General features: G+C 37.5%; 1 protein-coding gene across 1 annotated transcript in view; it reads right to left on the reverse strand.

The window, feature by feature from the left end:
* Positions 1-25,390, reverse strand: part of cdh23 (cadherin-related 23) — a 465,229-nt gene that overhangs the window by 26,480 nt on the left and 413,359 nt on the right. The window contains exons 39-49 of the mRNA XM_031906723.1: positions 22,398-22,531; positions 21,912-22,121; positions 21,047-21,154; positions 18,263-18,365; positions 15,651-15,776; positions 12,894-13,097; positions 8,744-9,202; positions 7,691-7,807; positions 5,264-5,488; positions 4,954-5,123; positions 3,037-3,174 (exon numbers count right to left, since the gene is read on the reverse strand). Of these exons, the coding sequence (XP_031762583.1) occupies positions 3,037-3,174; positions 4,954-5,123; positions 5,264-5,488; positions 7,691-7,807; positions 8,744-9,202; positions 12,894-13,097; positions 15,651-15,776; positions 18,263-18,365; positions 21,047-21,154; positions 21,912-22,121; positions 22,398-22,531 (1,994 nt within the window). The remainder of the gene's footprint in view (positions 1-3,036; positions 3,175-4,953; positions 5,124-5,263; positions 5,489-7,690; positions 7,808-8,743; positions 9,203-12,893; positions 13,098-15,650; positions 15,777-18,262; positions 18,366-21,046; positions 21,155-21,911; positions 22,122-22,397; positions 22,532-25,390) is intronic.

A 25,390-nucleotide genomic window follows, 5' to 3' on the forward strand; every position in this document is an offset into this window, starting at 1 on the left:
AAAAGAATTTCTAAACAATGCAGACAGAACAAATAATATCAATTGATTTTTGAGGTCAACTAATAACAGTCATTTTTATGTTGCCATTTGGAAAGTATTATTCTTAAAGAGTAGAGAGAAGTATTTAATATGAAGAAGAAAATAAACTTTGCTATTGTTCAATCCCTGTGAAACAACCTATAAGATTAAGAAGAAACAATTTAACTTTCTTGCTGTGGAACAATTTACATGCAAAGTACATAAGCACTGCTCAGTACATTCTAATTCCTTTGTCATCCAAAATCATCCATTTTATTCTGAAAATAAAGATACATAATGCTGTGCAATAAAATGATATTATTTTGAAAGCCAAACATTTACTTTATTGACCCATTTCATAGGATCTTTAAATAAATGAAAATAATAATGCATATTTTAATATAGACAGAAGTCTATATTTTATCAAAACTTCCCTGTCATTTACGGAGAGGAACATTAAAATGTCTTTCTTTGACACTTTGATGCTTAATCACACAAGTTGTGTGCATATGAGGCACGAGTATATAAGCAAACAAAGGTACTCTTTTTTTACCAGGGATGTCCAGACTTTTGCAATATTGGGTCTACTTTTTGTGGAACTATTAAATTAGAGTAATAGGCTTTTCTGCATTACAATGAAAAAAGGAACAGCAACTAGTTGTAAAGCCATAGTTTTACCCTTGAGACCTGTGTAATGCAGTGCTCTACAGCTGGACATCTATGGGCAAAGATATTTTTATGGCCCCCCCACCTGACTATTAACTCCATAGACTGCTGCATATGACATAACAATTTAGATATAGTATGACCCACACAAGTAGTATATCAGCTAACTGTCATACTATATAGAAAAAGCTGGTAGTAATGGTTTAGGATCTATTATCCAGAATGCCAAAAGTCTGCTAAAAGTCATTAAAACATTAAATAAACCCAATAAGATTGCTTTCCTTCCAATCCCTCAAGTATAAGAGAAAATAGAAATCATTTTTAAAAATGAGTATATTTTGCTTAAAACGGATTCTATGTGATATGGACTTCTCATAATTTGGAGCCTTTTGGAGTAGGGATACACCAGTTAAGGGATCCCAAATCAATACCTTTACTGGCAGTACTGATCTAATGGATGTAGTTGGATAATGCTTGAGTGTTGATCTACTATTTCTAGATCACTATCTACCTTTTGGGCAAAAAAGCAATATTCACCAACATTAATACAAATTAACTTTGTACTTTCAATTTATTAGCAAGGTGACTGCATTTTCTCTCTGCGCTTGCATAAGTTTCCTCTCGGTGCTCTGATTTAACAGGAAAGATGATTGGGTTCTGATAATAGTAATGTGTAAATGATAGGGACCTTAATAAGCTCCATTAGGGCAGGAACTGATATAAATCATGAATAATCTCTGTAAAGCACTGCAGAATATCTCGGTGCAATATCAAGCATATAAATAATTATATTGCTCAAACACTTTTACCCAACTAAGCATTAAGGAAATGAACTATAGTCATAAGACCTGAGCTGCAGATTAGATAGTCTAGTCACAAGGCAGCTGAATGTCAGCGAGTCATAGGCTTTCTCAGCACCTAAGGCTACAGCACTGGATACAAACCTTTTCTCTCAAAGCATGTTAATGCTCAGTAAAGTTCAAAATCAGTTACATTTTCTGGCACTGAGGCTACAATTGGTGCCTTTTGTTTCTTAAACTTTAAGCAGCTACTAAATCATGTGCTGATTACTATTGCTTACACATGCTGTTACTAAAAAAAGCTAATGTTTACTAAAAAAAGCAAATATAAATATAATATATATATATAAATGTTTAGGGTGCCCCTCTGTAACACATATAAGAGTATATGTACTGGACAAGTGAGCTCTGATAACAGCCTCATTTAGCACAACAGTTGAGGGCTCATCTATCTCTTATCTATCTCCTTACAGCAGGGGTCCCCAACCTTTCTTACTCGTGAGCCACAGTCAAATGTAAAAAGACTTGGGGAGCAACACAAGCACCATAAAAGTTCATGGAGGAGCCAAATAAGGGCTGTGATTGGCTATTAGGCAGCCTCTATGCACACTATCAGCTTACAGGGGGCTTTATTTGGTAGGAAATCTTGTTTTTATTCAACCAAAACTTGCCCCCAAGTCAGGAATTCAAAAATAACTCCCTGGTTTGGGGGCACTGAGAGCAACACCCAAGGGGTTGGGGAGCAACATGTTGCCCCTGAGCCACTGGTTGGGGATCACTGCCTTACAGGCATACAGTACTTGCAGGGGTAAAGGTGGCCACACACGTGGCGATCTGTGACCGATGGTCGCACGAAAGATCGTCAGACCCGCCACTAAATGGCAGATAAGGAGGTAGAAACAATAGGATTTGTATCTCCTTCTGCCGATTCAGCCCTAACGGCAGATTTTGCTCAGGCGCCCTCCATGGTGCCCGATCAAAATCTTTTGACCTGGCCGATCGGCGAGTCGGCCGATATCAGCAGCCTCCTGCAATACCGGGCGACTCGACGACTTGCCATACACGCACCGAATATTGTACGAAACGAGGTTTCGTACGATATTATCGGTGCGTGTATGGCCAGCTTAAGCCAGGTGTGAAGGGATGCAATTTCCCGCAATTAAACCGGATTGCCACAAATAATATGTTTTACTCACGGTGATCCCAATGTTATTTTATGGCAAGACATTTTTGGGAAGATTTGTAGCCAGAGGTAGCAATTTTCTAGGGCTGGCTACACATCGGTCTAGTTAATGTTAGTTAGTCTATGATACGGCATTTTCAGGGAGATTTGTAGCCAGCAGTAGCAATTTTTTAACAGCTTCAAATGTCTCTGTGTGTCATTGCCCTAATGGTACAAATGCACAGTGACCATGCTGATCAAAATGACCCTGTCCCCCTACCACTGCTTCTACTGTTAGTTAATATAAAGTGCCCTGGGTGATGCACATGTTGCAAAGACAGATGGATTTCCACATAAAAATGCTCGAGTGCTGAAGTCTAAGACATTTACCGTTGTAGGATTTATCCCGAACTTGCCCTCACCATCCACGAGGCTGTACTGAATGAGGGCAAAACGCCCCGAATCTGCATCTGTGGCTTTGATCTGCAGAACTGTTGCACCAAGCTGGATGTCCTCGAATACTGGTTTCTGAAAATAAGCAGAAGACATGAATTAAGTATGAAAAACATTTTTTTCTGGATCACTAAATGGTTCATGACACTTGCATTATCCACAGACCTATAGTTATTTAACTAATCCTTTTAGTGCTCACAAAGATTTCAGGATTTTTGTTTGGGGAGGCTATCAGTAGAAGGTTTTGCACTGAAGAACTTTTAAAGAACAGTTAAAGATGAATATATAGCAGACTAAGCCTCCCTAAACCTTCATTTATATTCCACCTATGTCTCTATTACCGTATATACTCGAGTATAAGCTGAGTTTTTCAGCACTCAAAATGTGCTGAAAAAGTCACCCTCGGCTTATATTCGAGTAACACATAAGTCTGACCTGCAGAAGCAGCTGTTTGCTTGCCTGCTTCTCTCCTGCGATTCCCACTCCCACCAACCACACTAGGCTACCTATTAGCGCGCTCTTCTGCGCACCTGGGCGGAAGTGATGTCATGCGCCCCTGCAGGTACGAACATAAAGCTGCAGGCAAGGTAGGGAAGTACTTAGCAGTAGCTGCTGCTTTTCCCACCCTAGGCTTATACTCGAGTCAATACATTTTTCCAGTTTTCTTAGGTAAAATTAGGTACCTCGGCTTATATTTGGATTGGCTTATACTCGAGTATATACGGTACTCATGAACTGTTCTTTTCTTAAATTTAGGGTTGGTTAGTCAAGGAATTAAAGTAAAGCACCCTCTAATTGCCACAGAAATGATCTTATGGACTGAGACAAACTGATGGAACCACTGGTGGACAATATCCCATCAGATTTCCATTATGTGGTAACACACCCCCTTATTGCGACAAAAACACTGGAAAAGCAACAAGACATTATCCTATTAGAAAATAGCTGCATCAGTTTCTTAAAACTTTCAATAAGTGAGAATCCTTGCAGCAGCCCAGATGAATTTGTGAACCTTCCATAAACTTGGCATTTTTGCACTTTCATTTTCCCCTCAGCCAGAAGACATCACTGTCAACAAATTCCTGGACTGTCATCTCCATCTGCTCTCATAATATGCCTACATAAAGGTCTTCCCATACTACTTACTTATGCAGCTAATCTTTTACTTTCTAAAAATTCTATTTGTTCCACAATTTGTCAGTGGTTACTAAAGTGATCATGCACTATATATTGTATAACATTACTTGGAATTATGTGTGTATTATATTACTTTGCATATGAAAATCTCAATAAAATGATATATACATTAAAGAAAGACTAAAATATAAATTTTTGTTTGCTGGGATGAAAAATACTGGAAAGCAGGATGTATAACCATTAACTTTTTCCAATATATTACTCCTGGAATACAGGGGCTCCTTTTTTTCCAGTAGTCCGCACGGTTACCCTTATGATTTAGGGGCAGATTTACTAAAACTGGATCATTTCTCTTTTTTTTTATTTTCAAATTTGACTAAACTCGTTTGCCAGAATGTCTAATATTTACTTTAAAAAAGTCACAAGGAAAAGTCGCTGAGAAAAAAGTCATAAAACCCAAAACGTTTTTAATTGTCGGTGCGGAAATCCCGACTTCATCAAATTGTCGCTACAACAATTTGAATAAGTCTTCCAGGAAAAGGAAGGGACCTTTGCCATTGCCTTTTACATGAATTCGGCAAGTTTAATCTGGTGAATTGACAAATTTGGATTTTTAGCCATTTAAATGCATAGTAAATCTCGACTCAATAGAAAATGATGGTTTGGAAATGAGCCCCATACCGTTGTGCCTCCCCATTGCGACCCTGCAAGTATTACCTGGTAGGATGACTGACTAAAGATAGGATTGTTGTCATTAATATCCACAATCTGAAGGTAAACTGGAACTTCTGCTGATCTCCGAGGTGAGCCATTATCTGAAGCCCTAACAGTGAAGTTTAACCACTGCACCTGTTCATAGTCAACAGTCCGGTTTGCAATTATCTTCCCTAGATTTAAAGATTTAAAAAGGGACAAAATAAGTACGGTACATTTTTAAGATCCCTTTATTTTGTTTTGACAAGAAACACAGGATCATATAATGTTGCTTATCACCTATCACTAAAACATGCTTCTGTTTACACTGTACCTGCCATGTTGTCTTCGAGTTGCAAATATCCAGCTGGTACAAGATTGTGAAGGGAGTAGGTAATCTGACCATTGGGTCCTTTATCTGGGTCAACAGCAGATACGGAAATAAGAGTGGTTCCCGGGGTGGCACCTTCCACAATCCTCTCTGTGAATGCAGTCACCCCAAATGGTCGGAATCTTGGAGTGTTGTCATTGACGTCCAGAATATTCACTGTTAGTTTGGCTATGAAACATATTAAGACTATTAAGAAGATCTGCATTTATAATACATGAAACAAAGATAATATTCAACATTACTCAATATAGTAAATATATCAAACATATATTTTAACAAGCCTTTATGCTGCAGTAAAAACATAAAGAACAATGCATGGCAAAGCATTATCATTTTGTATCAGTTTGAGACATTTTAAAAGAACAAAAGTTGCCAAATGGTTACCATGTTAGCTTCACAGCCACTGGAAGTTTCATATTGAACTTCTTTGATTACATATTTCCAGAGTTTTAAAATGAGGCAGCATTCAAACCAAATCTGCATGACTGAACCTGTCTGTTCAAGACAGCACCAGCATTTATTAGAGACATTTGTACACATTTTGCTTCATTTTTGGGGTATATAATACAACTGTGAGATAAGTCTTTACTTAGCCTCTTGTGTATTAGAGCATTTATGCTTGGACCTACATATGCTTTGCCACCCTTCTAGATGTTAATATTCAGTTCTTTCTCTGACTTAGTCTCAATGGTTCTATCAATCTTTAATGAATTTGTTATTAATCATTTGCAGAAAGTAAACAGGGGCTATCTGATCTTTTAAGGCTTGGATCAATTTTTCCAATCGGAAAATATTCCTAGTACACAAAATTAAATTATCTCTAATTATGCTATATACACTGATACAAAAGACCCATTTCTAGAGAAGAACTATTGGGTGCCATTTGGCCCACTTACATATAGTACAAAAATACATTCTGCATACAAAAATATTCCCAGTATGCAAAATAGACTTGTAATTATACATAATTATGGCCATATAAACTTTTAAAAAATATACTAAATGCACAAGTGTGGCAAGTTTTCTGCTGGCTTAAATTCTCTGTGAAAATATGTCAGTGATTTTCTCCATACAATTGCAATAAAGATAATCTGCAGGAGATTAGCAATGAGACGGTGACATAATGATGTAAAAGCCGATTCTCTATCTTTAAAATGGCAGTTTTCCAGCCTTAACAAGGGGAAATTTCTCTTGGTGAAAATTCATTCTTGTGTTTAGTAAACTGGCAAATTAACCAGAGAAATTTCACCTGGACAAAAGATGTAAAATTATTAAAAGATAATTATTACTAGTGCAAAGTTAATTGCCAAAACCTGTTGTACTCCCCTTTTAGTAAATTGCCAGTTTTGTGGGGAATTTTCATTTTTGGTAAAATTACTTTAAATTTTCACTTTCACACTAAAGTTAATATGTCCCATAGAGCAGTTTCAGTTTAATTTTATTTGTTTTCCCTGTTTAGCTCAAGAAATAATAAAAGCCACTGATCTTTTTGTAGTTAAGCAGTTAGCTTAGCAACGTCTCCATTTATTGAACTCATGTTCAAATAAACATAGCAGAATACAACCTCCTTAACTAACTACACAGCAAAATAAGAACACACTGTCATCTAGTGGCCAAACTACAGTAGTTAGTTGTACAATTCACATTCTCCTTTAAGCCTTGTTCTATGAGTTGTATAATGTTGGACCACAACACATAATTAAGGCCTTCTCCGCTGTACACATGACTTTTCCAATACTAAAATTATTTTTTCTACCTGACCTTGGTAGAGTGAAGAAGAAAGTATTTATGATTATTATTATTGACATTGCATTTATAAAGCAATAATCTATTCTGCAGTGTTGTGCAACAGAATGTTGAATACCCACTAGGTGGAAGTACTGCGCTAACAAGTACCAGGTACCCAGCCTCTACCAATACCACAGCAAAGTGATTCAGGTTTGTGCCATTAGGTAAGCACCACACGTGGAATGAGGAACATAGGTTTCCAGAAGCAGTGTGGATTACAATATGAATTGTAAACAATGAATCATCCTCTTACAAGCCATTGGCTGTAGGTTATTGGTACCTTAGACTTCCGTAGCATGAAGCATAATGTCTACCCACACTTTAAAGACTAGTACAGTCAATTTAGAAAATCAGCTCAGCAAGACATTTAGTTCAATATCCCAGCACACTATGCAGTAATTTAGAGTCTGAATATCCTTTTTACCTGCTTTGATAATAAAACAAAAAATCTTACCACTACTTTTACACTATATTAAAATCCACTTATATACATCCTGTACCATAAACCAGTCTCTGAATGTCTAACTGCATTTTGAATGAATAAGCTATAGTATTTAGGGCAAGTTCTGCAAGATCACTCACCGTTTGGTGCACTGACTGATCGGTCAACCACCTCACTGGCATTATCATAAACTGAGATTGTAATATCATAAGTAGCCACAAGCTCTCTGTTAAGATTAGACTTTACCATAACTGATCCTGTAAGGGTACAAGGAGAGAAATGATTTACAAACAATTCTTTAATACACATATTTTGTTTATACTAGCGATTTCAAATTGGCTACCTTAACCAGCTGTTAATCCTTCAATGCTGAGAAGATCAATAACAGCTAAAGGGAGGTCAGATATACATGGTCTTTACTATTGTGTGGTAATATATTTACTATTTGCTAGCAATACTGTCTCATTTCAGCTTTTCATTTTAATATGACAACATCATTGGCTTCAACCAATATTCTTAATATCTATTTTAATTTCTAGTGGTTTGTATTAACTAGAGCTTTTTCATGTTATTTGGGTTAAACAAACATTTTCATTGCTGTTAGCTTTAATCCTTACTTTGCAATAGGAGAACAGTTTTGACAAGGAATAAAATCTTTTATACCTCATTTGCTATTACATATACCTGATTCCTTCATAAACTACATTCAACTTCATTCACCCTTACTACCCACTATTATTATTCCCAATTTCAGTCTGCAAAGGCTTAACAACAACCAATAAAGGGACATGCCTTGCCCTTTACCATCGTTAGGTTGTATCCATGTCAGCAATGACTATGAGTGTGGTGCAGCACACAGTTATGGTGATGTTGGTGATGAAGGAAGACAATGAATGAGTCAGACAGAGGCTTTTACAAAGAAAACAGATCAAACCTTCAGGATTGTGAGCCATAAAGGAAAGAAAAGATTAAGTTGGTTAGTAGAATGATACTGTAAACCAGTAGAAAAACAGACTGCAGGAAAGCATTATTAGGAGGAAGATATAGGACAGAGCATAAGGAGGAACATAGGTACTGGGTAGAAAAGTGTAAAAGGATAGTGCAATGGTGGGAAATTCAACTCAATAGAAAGAAAAAGGGGTAAAGGAAAAAAGAGTATGGAATAAAATGATTGATATAGAAGAATAATATACCTGTTTTGAAATTAATTTCAAATACGCCTTGTTGGTTAGGTATAAGACTATTGGTGTCGTCTGTGGCCAAAATCTCAATAATGTAATACTCCAGACGTGGGTTAAGGTCTCGGTCAATGGCAGTCACCTCTGCAACAACAGTGCCCACCTCAGCAGACTCTAAGACGCTCACTGTTTGTATAGGGTTGACAAACTCAGGAGGGCAGTCGTTCACATCATCAATAAGGATGCTAACAGTTATGCTTCCAGATAAAGGGACAGCTCCCTGATCTGTTGCCACAACTATAAGCTTGTAGGTATCTTTTTCCTCCCTGTCAACAGTGACATTGGCTACTCTGATCACTCCTGTGAAAGCATCAATAAGGAACCTATCCTGAGCTCCACTTTCAATTCGGTAGCTGAGCTGCTGGTTTATACCACTGTCTGCATCTGTTGCTGTCACCTTCACAACAGAGAAACCTGAAAAAAAAGATAAGTTCACACAAATAGAAAAGAAGCGTTGTTCTGTACATGCATTAACTTACTCTTGTATTTAATGGCATTCAAGTCCAATATACAGCTTTAAATATGCACTATTCTGTGAGAGCCAATATACAGTGATTCATTTCTTCTACCAAAATTAAAGGAAAACTATAACCCCCAAAATGTATACTTAACCAACAGATAGTTTATATTATGTTAACTACAAATGGCATAATTTGTACAGCATAAATCCCCTCCGTTTGCCAGCACCATCACATTTTTCTAAAGCAAGTAGCAGCTTTCACCCGGTGGGCATTTAGTTTAGTAATCTGAGCCTAGAACAACTGAGCATGCCCACAAGCCAGAAGTCAAAGTAAATTCCTGATAGAGGGGGCCGAGTGGGTTACAGGAGGAGATGGAAATCTTAGTGATTAAGAGGATGCTGCAGCCTTACTATTAATCTCTGCACAACCAGAGTGGCAGGTATTGAAAGATTTCAAAGAGGCTGTTCACTGATTTCATTTTTGTGTGTGGGGTTTACATGTACTTTACAATAAACTCTTTTTTTGATGGAGACAGGAAATAAAGGGCCTGATTCACTAAAGTTTATCCCACGCTTTTTTGCGGTAAAAAAGACGCGACAATTAGCGCGCGATTCACTACAGCATTACCGCATGCGATAAGTCGCATTTTCGCATGCGGTATTTCTCGCGCTAGTTTTACCGCATACGTTCATTTCCGTGCTGAAAAGAATATGATCGCATGATTCACTATAACTTTTGCGCGCTAAATATCGCATTCGGCTATGCGAAAATTAACACCTACTACAGGCAGGCGAAAAATTATACAAAAGTACAGTAAATGATTTTTTGCAATAAAATATGGACTTACTGTGTTATTTATTCAAGTATGTGTTTCCCCTAGAGTGACGCAGCCGCCAGTTTGCAGGGAAATGGTCATTTTTAATACAGTAATTTTCTGCAAGTATTGGCGTGTATGGCTAACATGGCATGCGTTCATTTGCGCGACTATTTATATTTGGCCAAGTGATGAAATGTTTCGCCAGGCATGGATTCGCAGCGAATTTTTGGACGTGCGTTGAATTTTTTTGCGGCGGATTTTTTCATGCGTTTCGCAAAACAATCCGCCAATGGCGAAACGCCTGAAAAAATTTGCCACGCAAAAATTCACCGCACATACAAAAATTTATACAAGCGGCAAAAAATAATAGTCACAGCAACAATTTTTTTGCCTGCACAACATTTTTGCCGTTTCGTGGATCTTTCGAAAGATTTGCTAATTTTCACTAAAGATAACCAGAACACATTTGCTCATCACTAGTGGCTACTATTTATAAGCATCTGCTATTTATATGATACCATTTATATGTGGCTAATATTTATATACACCATTTATATGCGGCGACAATTTTTATACACTATTTCTAAGCTATCATTCATATGCGGTGACTATTCGCGGGCGTAATTTAGCACATGTACCAGCAAATACCGCATTGAAATAGTCTTCGCGAGTTAAATAACGCATGCAATATCGCGCGTAAAAAAGCGCAAGTATGCTTATAGTGAATCGTGCGAAAAATCGCCAAAATTAAGACGCGGTAAAAATTTTAACGCACGCTATAAATAGCGCACGTTAAATCGCACTTTAGTGAATCAGGCCCAAAGTGTGGGAATATTTAACAAAAAATGTATTATATATAATGTGTTATAAACATTATATATAACCACTGTATATGTATTTTAAACTGAAATCGACTGTACAGCAGAGATCCCCTGTAAAATATTTATGCAACACAATGGCTCAGTGAGCACTGGGGTCCTGGGTTTAATCCCATCCTTTCTGCAAGGAGTTTGTGTTCTCCCCAAGTACTTCGGTTTCCCCCCCACTCCAAAAACATAAAGGCAGGATAAAGTACATGTCAACCTCAAAAATAATTTTTTGCCTAATAAAAGAAAACATAATTCCAAGCAACTTTCCAATGTGAATTTATTGAAAATGTTTAGTGCTTTAAAAGTTATTTGTAAATGTAATTGCTATTGAAAGCAGCATTTGCTGAACTCCTGGTTGTTACTTTTTAAACAATGTTGCAAAGGTCAGTCTCCTCTAGTAAGACAGGTCTGTCAGTCTGCTGCCTTGTGTTACATTATTTCAAATGCCAGAGCCACCAGGGCAGCGAATAGAAAAGGACAGGCAGACACTACTTCTAATAGTGATTATATATACAAATAAGTAACAAACCATTGCAAATTAGTAATGAATGTAAATTGCAAAGTTGCTTAGAATTTTGTTTTCTTTTATAAGGCAAAAAAAATATACACTTTGGGTTGATATGTCCTTTAACTGGCTGCTGACTATAGTGTCTGTAAATGTTTTAGGGGCCTTAGATTGTAAACTCCTCTGGGGCAGGGACTGATGTGAATTAAGAATAATCTCTGTAAAGCCCTGCCAAATGTGTCAGCGCTAAATAAATAAAAGGAAATAAATAAATATAGGCGCCCTAAGTAAACTTTCCATAAACAAACTTCTGTATTTCATATTTTTCCTTTCAAAAGTATATTTTCTTTAAGCTTTTCTGTAAAACTTTGAAAAACATATGTGCTAGGGTTATTTAAGTTTGCTGGTTGAAATATTCACAGCAGCCATTCTTTCTCAAGCACTTAAATACCGAAGGAAACTATTAGCCATGGGAGTATCAATTTGATTTCCCTTTTATACAGGACTAAAAATACACAACAGAATGTCATGTGCTGCATCAAAAGGAAGAACTTGATGTGAAAGTACAATACAGGTCCTAAATACTGTTTTTATTATTATTTTCAGCTCAACTAGAAAAATGCAATTCATAACAGAATTTACCTCAAATATTACCCTGGGTTTGTTACAATAATACCAGACTGTCAGAATTATAAATCACTTTCCTTTCTTAGTATCAAATGGTTCTGACAGTACATGTCTTTGTGAAGCACAATATGGTGTCCTTTATCATGAGTTTATGGATGTACTTTAAATCAGAAAAAGCATGTGTAACAAAGTAGAAACATATAGGCTACAGCCTTACAGGGAAAACATTAACATTATTACTACCAAGTACTTCTGTGACACCATATCCTGCAGTTACTTTGCTCTACTGCTATATAGAGATGAATATTCCAGATCCAGTGGGATTACAGGCATTTTTCCATACATGATTTGGTGCCTGACAAAATCTAAAGCCAGGTATGTGGTTCAAGCTAATTATTTTAGGCACTCTTTTAGTTGGTGTATATCAAAAAGTGGGATAGGTACTAAAAAAAACATATTAAAAAAAAAATCTTTATTAATACAACATCCCAACTACAGTACATGTGTTTCATGCATCAAGAGCACTTAGACATTGCCTAAACTTGACTAGGGGCTCTTGGAGCATGAAATGTATAAGGAAGTTGGACTGTTGTAGTAAAATTTTTGTTTTTTTGGTGACCTATGTGGTTTTTCAGTGCCTCCGGTTCCCTGGCTGATGGTCTAGGCCTGGGGCACCTGGACCAAGCTCTACATCTGGTAAATTACTGTCCTCAGATTTTAACTGTAATATACATATTATTGCATGTGAATTTGATTATTTTAGTTTGTATATTGTGCAACAGCTATGCCCTAAGACACATTCCTTTTTTTAAAAAAATATTCTTACCTGGTGGACTGTTTTCCCGAAGATGAACAGTGACACTTGATGGACTGAAGATGGGTCTATTATCATTGGCATCTAAGACAGTTAAAACCAATCTTGCCGTGCTGTTCAATTTGCCAATGTCCTCTGCCACCAAGGTCAAATCCAAAATAGGGTTTAGGAAAGACTCTCTGTCTATTACCTTACCGGCTCTTACAGTCACAACACCTTTTGAGAAAAACGAAAACTCTTACAACTAGTTTTTACTTGTGATTACTAATGCCTATATTGCTATTGACCAAAGGTAATAAAACAACATGACCTGGAAAGTGAGCTAGGAATTGAAATGGATAATTTCATTAAATGCAGTAAATGTCTGTAACTGTTTGCTGTGTTAGGGAACCCAAATAATTGAATCATCCATACAATACATCCTGGTCCCCATGGTAACCAAGTTATACTGATGCAAGCCTCTGACACAGAAATAGATAAAGTACATCACATCCATAAGCATGTATACAGTGCAATGGATTTTATTACAACCCCCACCCTAAATGATAATTTATGTATATATGAAGGATATATTTTAAGATAAAAGACTAATATTATTACACTTATCTTATTTATAAATGAATATATATGATGATACATTTCCCTAAAGAGTGCAATTTTAATGTAATAGATATTGCCTACATGTGAAAAAGAATAAAGCCATTTCTGAAATGCATATAAATAACTGGTCTGCTTATAATCTCATTTACAATTATAATGAAGAATAAGGGGTCAAACTTTTGTTGGAGACTTCATCCCTTAGTGGTGTCAGCATCCTCTTTCTGAGGGGAGGGGTGAAGAAAGTCAGTAGATTATTTAGGAAGTATTTTCTAGGTGGGTTGTGAGTGATTGTGTCATTTTTGGGAGATTTAGGAAGAGGAAGCAACAGGTAGAATGAGTCATGAAGCCCATGGAAATGTTAAACACCCTTAAAGGAGAGGAACTATCTTTCTCAAATAAAAGGAGCCCTAGAGACCAACATCCCTCCCACTAAGGCCCTTTGGACTCTTATGGACCCATCAACCCCACTGAATCAGTGCAACTTAGAGACACAATAACAAGGACTGCAGTATACCAGCTTATCTGTGGCTTGGCTACACATGGAATATCTCGGTAAATCCTACCAGTTGGTGGCGCTAACTCTTTTAAACTTATGGCTTAAAATGGCACCAATATCTTGTGCTACTTACTGATTAAATTTCTAGAAAATCTATGCCTGACCTCTAAGTTCTCTTGCCTAATAAATATACTGTGTTATTGTTTATTGTATGTATGTATGTATAACTTTATTTATAAAGCGCTACTTATGTACGCAGCGCTGTACAGTAGAATACATTAATATAAACAGAGGTATTAAAATAGATAAATACAAAGTATTACAATAAGCACAAATAAATACAAGATACAGTTGCAATAAGTTAAGAGTCAAAGACACAAGAGGATGGAGGTCCCTGCCCCGTAGAGCTTACAATCTATATGGGAGGGTCTATTGGTCCCAAAGGGCTGTTACACCACTAAAGCCCCCCCAATTTTTTATGTAATTCAACTACTCAAAATCATGTGACATCTGTGAACTTTTCCACATTTTAATGCCCAAATACACTGCTAAACTGTTACACTTGCATTCAGGTTTGACACAGTTCACATGCTTGAGTCTAGAACTCAACCACGCTCAGACCTGCTGGGAGCAATCCTCCCAGCAGGTAAATGTTATACAGGCATGTAAAGAACATTCTGGCCAAAAGCCAACTGGCATACTTGTACAGGGTCGGTCTGCAAGGTGCCCCCTGCACCCCAAACAGGAGCCCCCGCTGTGCCCCCTAAACCCTCACCCCATCTCCTGCCCTGTACCAGGCTGTAAGGATAGGGCTGGCCTGTGTCTACCGATGTTGTGCGTTATGTATTTGCATAAGCTTGTTATGTTTTATAAAGTTACATGCTTTTGAAGGATGTCTGGCTGTCCAATCACCTGACATTTAAAAAGCATTTAAAGAACAATGATGGTTTCCAACCACTGAATTCAAAAGAATTCTCGACACAATAATTTCTTTGCTCTGTCTCCACCCCTACTAAGCTGTGGCACCATAACTCTTAAAGAGCTCACAGGATGGTTAATATGGGCAAAATCTAAAGCTCCCAGGATTTTTATCCCCTTTAAGTTCCCCTTTCGCCATTCTTTCACATCCAGTTTTAATATCAGCTTTATGTACCAAGAATCTCTTTTTAAAGGGCAAAACTGTCTTTCCTATGTATACCAGGGTACATGGACACTTTATAAGTATACACAAAAGTATACCTGCCTTTAATTTTAAAATATTCCCCTGTATTCTGTGCGTATATGGCGGCTCGAAGAGGTGACCGATATTGCAAAAGGCTGTGTATATCGGTCGACTTGTTGATTGGCCAGGTTAAAAAATTTTGATTGGGTGCCAATGAAGGCACCCAAGCAAAATCTACGTTCAGGGCTGAATTGGCCGGTGGCAGTAAAATTTCTATTTTTTCTACCTCCATATCTGACGATTCAGCCCTGAACGTCAGTGGAGAGTGGGAACGATTGTTCATGCAAAATTGGAATTGCTATGTGTATGGCCACCTTAAGATTTCTTGGTCTCAATTGAATCATCCTAATTTCACCCACCATGTTGGGGGCTACATCAAGTAAAGATTTTTTCTTTTGGCAACCTTGACAATATAAACCAGATAAATAAGGACAAGATATTTGAGACTCACCTGTGCTATTGTTTATGGTAAACAGATTGATCTGAGCTCCAAGTAGTCTATATGATACCACTGCATTTGATCCAATATCATTATCTAATGCTAGTACAGGCCCGTTCAAGACTGTGATAGGAGTTCCTAAATTAAATGCAAGTGTCAGAAAATGTTAGTGCATTGCGGAATGCTTATTTGCTCTGTCCAATTTTATTTGTACCCCTCCTTTAAAAACAGCATATGCCAGTGACTTTGCTATGACAGACATTAATAATGAATGAGAAATACAAGATGAAGCCTCATGACACATGTTATAGTGATGGCTGAGGCTGTTGCAGCCCTGGCAGACTGAATCAAGTAGACATTGGTAACCATAACTCCTGCTGGAAAAATAAACAGAATAGTCAATCCCATTTCATGATAAAGTAGTTAGGAGAAATGAAATAATTAATTCTGGTATTTCATAAGCATCCTTAAATGAGGTGTGCTGTGATGTCTTGCATATAATTAATGTGGTCCTCATATGACAGCATTAACCACTTATTCATAAGAATGTTTTTCTGACTAAACCATTATGTGCACTGGGTCAAAGCCAGTACAAGAGGTTTCTTCCATATTGAGAATGCTAACTGCTAGTTAATGAAAAACCTTGACAATATCATTAACCAAGAACATGAAATCTTCATATTCAAGAATCAAGCCCTAAAGCCAAGTCCATATTATGTGTCTGTCTGTCCTGGGTTTGGCAGGTAACATTGCTTCTCAAAGTAATTGGTATATACTGTATATATATATATATATATATAATTCATATACGGGCATGGGACCTGTTATCCAGAATGCTCGGGATCTGAGGTTTTCCAGATAAGGGGTCCTTCCATAACTTGGATCGCTATGCTAAGTCTACTAATAAATCTTTTAAACATTATATGAACCCAAAAGCATTGTTTTGCTTCCAGTAAGGAATAATGAAATCTTAGTTGGGATCAAGTACAAGCTACTGTTTTATTATTAAAGAGAAAATGGAAATCATTGTTAATTATTTCATTATAATGGAGTCAATGAGAGATGGCCTTCTCGTAATTTGGAACTTTCTGGATAACACGTTTCCGGATAACAGCCTGGCCCCATACTCGTATATATATGAATATGCTGTAAATTATATCCTTATAAATGGTGCTTAGTAATGCCATCACTTATAATCAACACTTAGGGGCACATTTACTAATCCTCGAATCCGAATCCCGAATGGGAAAAAATCGCATTAGAAACGAAAATTTAGCGATTTTTTCGTCGCCGGCGTGATTGTTTCGTATTTTGCGTGACTTTTTCACGATTTTTCCGTAAATTGCAAAAATACTGATCATTACGAAAAAAACGCATTCGGACGCTTTCGGACGTTCGTGGATTAGTAAATGTGCCCCTTAGTGATATAATTTCTATCACATGACTACCTGAAACTTGGATACCCTTATATTTTACAATAAGAGGTACATTATTCAATACACACACATATATATGGAACACGTGGGCCAGACACTCAACTCCTCTGGTCCACTTCATGATACAGGGCATTCATTTACCCGAAACATAATCATACTTAATAAAAGATTTTATCTATCCTAAAGAATTCATTAGAAAATGTTCTTTTCACAGCTGTTAATATTATCAAGGTCATGTTAATTTTATACTGAGAACAAGTGAATGATAAGTTTATAAAAAAACTGCTCTGCATGTGAGTGTAGACTTCAGTCAAGAAACAATATATTTTATAAGGGAAGTATTTTCATACCCTCTGTTAATCTAGTATCTCTTCACCACCTTCAAACTGCCTTGGCTACACATCTTTTAAAAGATAATATAGTGAACAAATTACCCCCTATTGTAAAATATAAGGATATTATAAGTCACCTAGAATTTCAATGGCCATATAAAAGCATGTGGCGCAAGGCTGAGTACTTTTATACAGGTTATGGAGTACCAAGGTGACTAATATCTTCATAGCTTTCAACAGGAGGTACATTATTTATTATAATACACAAGTCTCAATGAGTCATGTGACAGAAAGTATATCACTAAAGCACCAATTAGAACTGATGACATAACTAAACTGCTTATAAGGATATTTTTACAGGATATTAACAGATCTTGTGCATTATAAAGATGTAAATAAAAACCCAACTAAGCTATTTATTTTTTTATTAACTGCATTGTGTATCTTTTGCAGTTTCCTTTGGTTTTGCTGGTTACATGAGACATAGGGGCAATCTACAGGTGGTTATTTTTTCTTCTGAGTACTGTTTCTAATCGAATACTTTTCTTCCAATGACAGCTTGAGCAACAGGGAACCCATGCCTCACACGTTGCTTAAGCCTGTTGCCAATGACCTGATAGTTGCACTTGTCAGGCCCTTTAAAGGGGCAGTTCACCTTTACAAAACTTGACATTTAAAAATAGCAGACTGTAAATATTTTTTTCCCATTTGTTTTCGGATTACTATGTTTTATCACAGTCAATGTAGGCTTTATTTTTTAGGTCAGATTCTTTATACCATAGGCAACCAGAGATATTATTATTTAACTTCAATTTACTGCTGATACTTTGTAACCTGTTTCTCAGCTATATACTACCTTCTGGTGAGTTCTCTGTCAGCTCTGCAAGGTATGATCCCTGAGTAAATAGAGGACGATTGTCATTCTCGTCTGATATTGTCACAATTAGAACATCAAAATCCTGAAGAAGTAAAAAAAAGAAGAAAATTGCCCAATTTTAATACAAATTATGTGCAGTGTGAGAGCATGCAATTAAATGCAATTAGATTTGATTAGTCTGCTTGATAAACCAAGCATGAATTCACACCAATGGCAAAACATGCTGCAATAAATATTAAACATGGAGTTTTAGAAAAACCCTAACCAGACAACCCCAGAATCTAGAATCCTGACACTGTGCCACACTGAAACCTCTGAAAAAGAACTATGTACTGGGTAGGAGGCTTTAACATTTAAGCATTTCTTTTTTCTTTGTAATAAATAGGCAGTATAGGTAGGGGACCTGTTATCCAGAATGCTCGAGTCCTGGGGTTTTCCGGATAAGGGATTTTTCTGTAATTTGGATCTCCATAACTTAAAGGGGAAGGAAAGGCAAAGTCACTTGGGGGTGCCAAAATGTTAGGCACCCCCAAGTGACTTTAACCGCTTACCTTGTACCCCGGGCTGGTGCCCCTGTTAGGAGAAAATAGCACCAGCCCGGGGCACCTGGAGCGCAGCACTTCCTCCTTCCGCCTTCCACTTCCTAAACTGCCGGTGGCCGGGCATGCACAGTAGAGCGAAAAAGCCGACTTAAATGTTTAAGTTCGGCTTTTCACTCTACTGCGCATGTGCGCGCAGCGAAGCCGGAAGGAGGAAGCGCCGGCAGCTACCCCGGGCTGGTGCTGTTTTCTCCTGACAGCGGCACCAGCCCGGGGTAAAAGGTAAGCGGTTAAAGTCACTTGGGGGTGCCTAACATTTTGGCACCCCCAAGTGACTTTACCTTTCTTTTTCCTTTAAGTCTGCTAAAAATCATTTAAATATTGAACAAACCCAAATAGGCCTGTTTGCCTCCAATAAGGATTAATTAGATCTTATTTGGGATCAAGTACAAGGTACTGTTTCATAATTACACAGAAAAAGGAAATCATTTTTAAAAATTAGAATTATTTGCTTATAATGGAGTCTATGGGAGATAGCCTTGCCGTAATTCGGAACTTTCTAGATAATGGGTTTCCGGATAAGGGATTCCATACCTGCACTTTTTCAGTAGGCATAAAAGCTCAATCCATAATGAGCCCAGACATCAAGGTCTGTCAGTGACTGATCTCTGGGCAACTTACTAGTATCAAGGTGGTGACAAGTGTGTTTTGTTCATGGACAGCAGTGCCATAAACCTTATGGCCCAAACACAGAACACCTGCGTCTTGTGTGACAGGTGCAATGGAGCCATATGTACAGGACTTCCTAGCGATTTGTGTCCCTTCACACTGCCCATGTTGTTAATGAAGCACAAGCTACAGGTGTCCCAGGGGTAGACCACATGCTGACCACCTCTGCTGAATGCAGGGAGCGCTGTACTCAGAAGTGTCACTCAACAAGCATATCTGAATAAAAAAAACACTTTGCAGAGTGTCCCTTAGTTTGTATATGGTATTAAGAACCTCAGGTCACAAGCATTTCATATCCCATACTAGCATTATGATTAGTGATGAGCAAGGCATGGATTTGCAGCGGAATTCTGGCAAAAGAGATAAAAAAGTCGCTAAGACAGAAAAGAAAAATGTCGCCAAGACATAAAGTCACAGTATCCATTGACTTTAAAGGAGAAGGAAAGGCAAAGTCACTTGGGGGTGCGAAAATGTTAGGCACCCCCAAGTGACTTTAATCACTTACCTTGTACCTCGGGCTGGTGCCCCTGTACGGAGAGAACAGCACCAGCCCGGGGTAGCTCCAGCGCTTCCTTCTTCCTGCTTCAGTGCGCGCGCATGCGCAGTAGAGTGAAAAGCCGAACTTTAACAGAGAAGCCAATTTTTCACTCTACTGTGCATGCACCTGTCTTTAGTCGTTCCAAAACGCAGGCGGAAGGAGAAAGTTCTGTGCTCCAGGTACCCCGGGCTGGTGCTGTTTTCTCCTAACAGGGGCACCAGCCCGGGGTATGAGGTAAGAGATTAAAGTCACTTGGGGGTGCCTAACATTTTGGCACCCCCAAGTGACTTTGCCTTTCCTTGTCCTTTAATGCATTTGGAAAGACCTCTTATCCAGAAAACCCCAGATCCTGAACATTCTGGATAACAGAGCCTATACCTGTATAGGCCACAAGAACACACGGCAACTAGCCATATTTAAGCCAGACACTAAATTTAGACAAGAGAAGGGACTTGGTAATAAAAGTCTGGGTCTTCCAACTGAGGTCATAAAAACATAAATCAGGGATATCCAGCATACAACATTCTAGGTCCTGTTAAAATCAGTGTTGGACTGAGATGGCAGGGGCCTACCAGAAAATCCTGAACCATGGGCCCACTCTTAGAACTTTAATTCCTACTCTCCTCCCTCAAACTCATTATTATCCTAGTCTCTTTTCTCTACATGCTATACTCTATACTTCCATCTATCAAGTGTCTTTGTTTCCATAGAGACATAGGGAATGACCATGAAATAGGCTAAATAGTTAGATGCAAGAGGGCCCACTGACACCTGGGCCAGTCCTGACTGGGGTATCTGGGTGGGGCAGTCCGACACTGGTTAAAAAATACATATATGGTGCAAATATACATACAGACAGAATCCATATACCTACAGTTTAGCAAGTGACTTTGTATAACATCCACATTAATGCAGTCTAATTTATCACAATTCAGCCTCACTAGCTTTGAAATTTACCCTCCTAGAATTCCGGGCATTTTCTGGGTTGTCTTTAACAGTTATGGTTAGCTTATACTCTGAAATTTTTTCTCTGTCCAGTTGGCGATTCACATATACAATTCCAGTCTGCAAATAAAATGTACAATAGTTAATCCACACTCTAGGAAACTATATTATTACTATATGTTATAATGCTTCCATAAAAAATAATAAAATATGAATCTATTATGAAAAATATATTCTTCTTCCATAATGCATTTATAGCCCAGCGTTCAGGTACAATTAGTAACAGACTAATATATCTGCTGATAGCCTCTAACATTACCGGTTACAGGGGTAAACTAGATGCTTGCTTTGTTAAATTATCTTGCTTATGAGTTTGGCCAGCTACTGGTAGCAAGAATAGAAACCTTTAAAATTGTAAACGCATGTCACTCACTTGGCATTGTAAGGATTATGGCACAAATGAGTAGCACAAGCAGCAATGAGCAAAATGTACCGAACCCTTTAAAGGGAAATGCAGCTACAAATTAGTAATAAATATGAAGTATTTTATGACAATTCATTCTTCTTTCTTTATTAGTTATTTAAACATTTTTTCTCTGAAAACTTTCACTATGCAATTCTGGTTGCTAACAGGCAGTTAGCCCTGATAATGAAATAGTATTTTGTACTACAGTCCATATAGAGGCTATTGAGGAAGGCCTAGCATTAAAAAAATATTAAATAAAATAAGATAGAATAGGTTAATCTTTCTATATAATGTTCAAAAAAATTTGTAGCTTTTATTAAAGTTTTAATAAGGCTCCACACTTTCATGACATACTTTGCTTTTCTGTGACAATGTGTTTTAATATCAATAAATTATCAGAAGCAATCTCACATTTTCATTGATGCTAAATGCATTCTCTAAGTTCCCAGCAGTTATATTGAAGGTCAAGAGGGCATTGCGTCCAGTATCTGCATCACTAGCTAGAATCCGGGTGATAGGGGTTGACACAGGCGTGTTCTCACTGATGCTTATATTTTGAGGAAGATTGAGGAGAATGGGGTCATTATCATTTATATCTAACACTCTGATTTCAACAACAGCCTGGATAAAAAAAAAAAAATACAAATATTTATTACATTTAATATTTGCATTCCAGAATTAAAACACCTGCTTTAATGACACAAACTATGATATCTGATGGATATTTGCTGACATTTTAGAATCTGTAAATATAAAATCTAAAAATTACAGATAATTTCTAGAGAAGAGAATATGCAAGATAAATAACAGTGTATTTGTATAATAGAAGCTTTAACTCCAATACCATACATACAACAACAGAGGCATAAAGGTAAAATCTGACAGATGGTTACTTACAGTTGAGCTGAATGGGGGGTTGCCCCTGTCCTTTGCCATTATAGTAATGTTATAAAAGGCGATGTTTTCTCGATCAAGTTCATAATCTTTGCGAACTCTCAAATCCCCCTCCACAGAAGAAATCACAAAATCCCCTTCAGAGAAAAAGAAAAAACACCACAGATTGCACAACTTCTAAAATCTTGTTGCAAGATGAATGCCAAGTTAATCTGAATGAAGATGAATGAAGCCTCCCCGCCCCATTCGCCCATTCAGTCTAGTCCACCAATTTCTCCACCCCCAAGTGACATCAATGCCCACAACCTAAAAGCCAGTATTAATTGCAAAAAAAGGTGGAAACCCTAATTTTCTAGTTTGCCATAGCCCTTAAGGTTAATGTCATATGGTTCTGAGAATAGCCCCATGCTTGGACTGGCTTTCTGATGTGCTTGTACCCGGAGCCACTGCTTCGGCCCAGGTGCTTGCACACAAGGCATATTTCAAGAATATGCATTTTGGCAAAGAAATCCATTTTGTGTGCACATCAGAATGCTGATCCAAGGGTAGGGGCTGTTGATTCTTTTAAGCTGCATGTTTACTGTTTGTATAAATCAGCTGCTAGGTCAGTGGTTCTCAACTATCCTAATGCCGCGACCCTTTAATACAGTTCCTCATGTTGTGGTGACCCCCAACCATTAAATTATTCCTAAGACCATCGAAAATATGTGCTTTCCGATGGTTTTAGGCGTCCCCTGTGAAAGGTTCGTTCGACCCCCAAATGGGGTCCCGACCCACAGGTTGAGAACCGCTGTGCTAGGTAGTCATATTGCAGTTGATAGATCAAAAAGGCACATGTTTACACAGCAGATAAACGATAAACTGTATTAAATACAATAGTTTAAGTTTTGTCACACAATGGCATATTGACATGCTGTCAATGCCATTCAGGGCTCTCTACAGAACTGTTTGACATTAAAGTGACAATATAGAAATCTATTCTCTTTTCAGCTGAAGTAAGGGTAGATATCTATATTGTGTCATTTGTGATGTTTTCTTGCTTATATCAATGTAAAATAAAACTATATTTGCCATGAAAATATGGCACTTTTATATTTAACCAAATGGGCTTGCTGTGGGAAAACATCTTAAACAAGAGCTATTATAATTTAATTATGACATAACTTAATGTATTATGCAGCTGCTCCTGCTAAAAGTAAATTTCCAAACCCCATTGTGGCCATATAAAGGAACCTACAGCTGTTTTCTTGCATGTACGTCATACCAAACTTAAAGGAAAAAACCTTTGGGCAACTTCCTTGCACTAACGTTATTTGTGACAGAGGTTCCCTATTTCTGGATTTTGAAACCCTTTTAATGTCTCTAAACACAAACTGGTGACAAAATAAAATCTGTTTCTATAACTTCTATAGCCTTGAGGTTGTGCAAATGAAAGAAATTGTATAGGTTGTATAGGAGAATTTGTGAGTCTAATCAGAGAGGCAAATATAACATTAATTTCTTTGGATGATCTCCTTGTGTCATACAAAACTACTTAAGGTTATGGTATAACTAATATGTAAGTTTTAAATAAATCAGAAACAGGTTTCAGACACTTTTACCAAGTTTGTAGCATCAGTACCTGCCCAGTATTGTTTATCAGTGGTATAGCTAAAGCATTATAGGCCTTGGTGAAATATGTACTTGGGGCCCCCTTTGCACTGGTCCATGCTGAAAATATATGAATCCCTGTGGAACTCACAAGCCTCCAGAGGGTTTTTTTACATCACACCCCAGTGTAGACAGTTCCAGGTGAAGTTGTGTGCTCCGTTCCGCTAGTGCAAAAAAAGTCCCTTTGCAAATCTAAGGTTCCTATCATATTCAAACAAACTGGCAGTTTTATCAGGAACCAGTTAAAGGAACAGTAACACCAAAAAATGAAAGTGTATAAAAGTAACTAAAATATAATGTGCTGTTGCCCTGCACTGGTAAAAGTTGTGTGTTTACTTCAGAAAGTCTACTATAATTTATATAAATAAGCTAGGTAGCCATGGAGGCAGCCATTCAAAGGAGAAAAGGCACAGGCACATAGCAGATAACAGATAAAACACTATTATATTCTACAGAACTTACCTGTTATCTGCTATGTAACCTGTGCCTTTTTTCCTTTTTTCCAGCATGAATGGCTGCCCCCGTGGCTACACAGCAGCTTATTATATAAATTATAGTAGTGTTACTGTAGCAAACACACCAGTTTTACCAGTGCAGGGCAACAGTGCATTATATTTTTATTACTTTAAAGCTCTTTCATTTTTTGGTGTTACTGTTCCTTTAACCTGCCTGTATGTTTTTGTAGTGTTCTAAGAAAACACAATCCCAGGGAGAACACACAAACTACTAGCAGATAGTGGAATCAAACACAGGAATGCTACACTTCTATGATGATATAGGTTACATTTCTCTCTTATAATAAAACCAAAGCAACTGTCAGTGCTAAACAGGGTTCCTAGTTTATTCTTGGATTGGATTGTTAAACCATCTTCTGTTTTTTAAGCCAATAAAAGAAAATATTGATGTATGGTGTGGGGAATCACAGGCAAATTAAAAACTGAAGGTAGGGTGGACATTTAAACATAGAGGCTACTACATACTGTGCTCAGTCTGCTAGACTTTATACTAAAATTACACAGATGATTAAACGTCAACGAGTCATCAAACATATAAAATAGAGCCAAGTAGGGATGAACTGGATACCCAATTTTTGGACCCAGTAAAGGACTGAATCCTCTGCAAAACATTTTGCTATCTACTGAGTCTGAAACCTAACTTGCATAATCATAGTGGAGACCGACAATTTGTGAAAAGTACTAATCTACATTTATTTGATCATAGTAAAAATAAGAGAGCTTTATTGTTTGTTGAATACCCCAGTCAGTGACTTTGCCACCTATATTGAACTGAAACTCCTGTCGTCACCACCAGCCAGTACCTGGTTATATTTTGGCAGTACCTAGAAA

The sequence above is a fragment of the Xenopus tropicalis genome, chromosome 7, assembly GCF_000004195.4.
Source record: "Xenopus tropicalis strain Nigerian chromosome 7, UCB_Xtro_10.0, whole genome shotgun sequence".
Lineage (NCBI taxonomy): Eukaryota > Metazoa > Chordata > Amphibia > Anura > Pipidae > Xenopus > Xenopus tropicalis.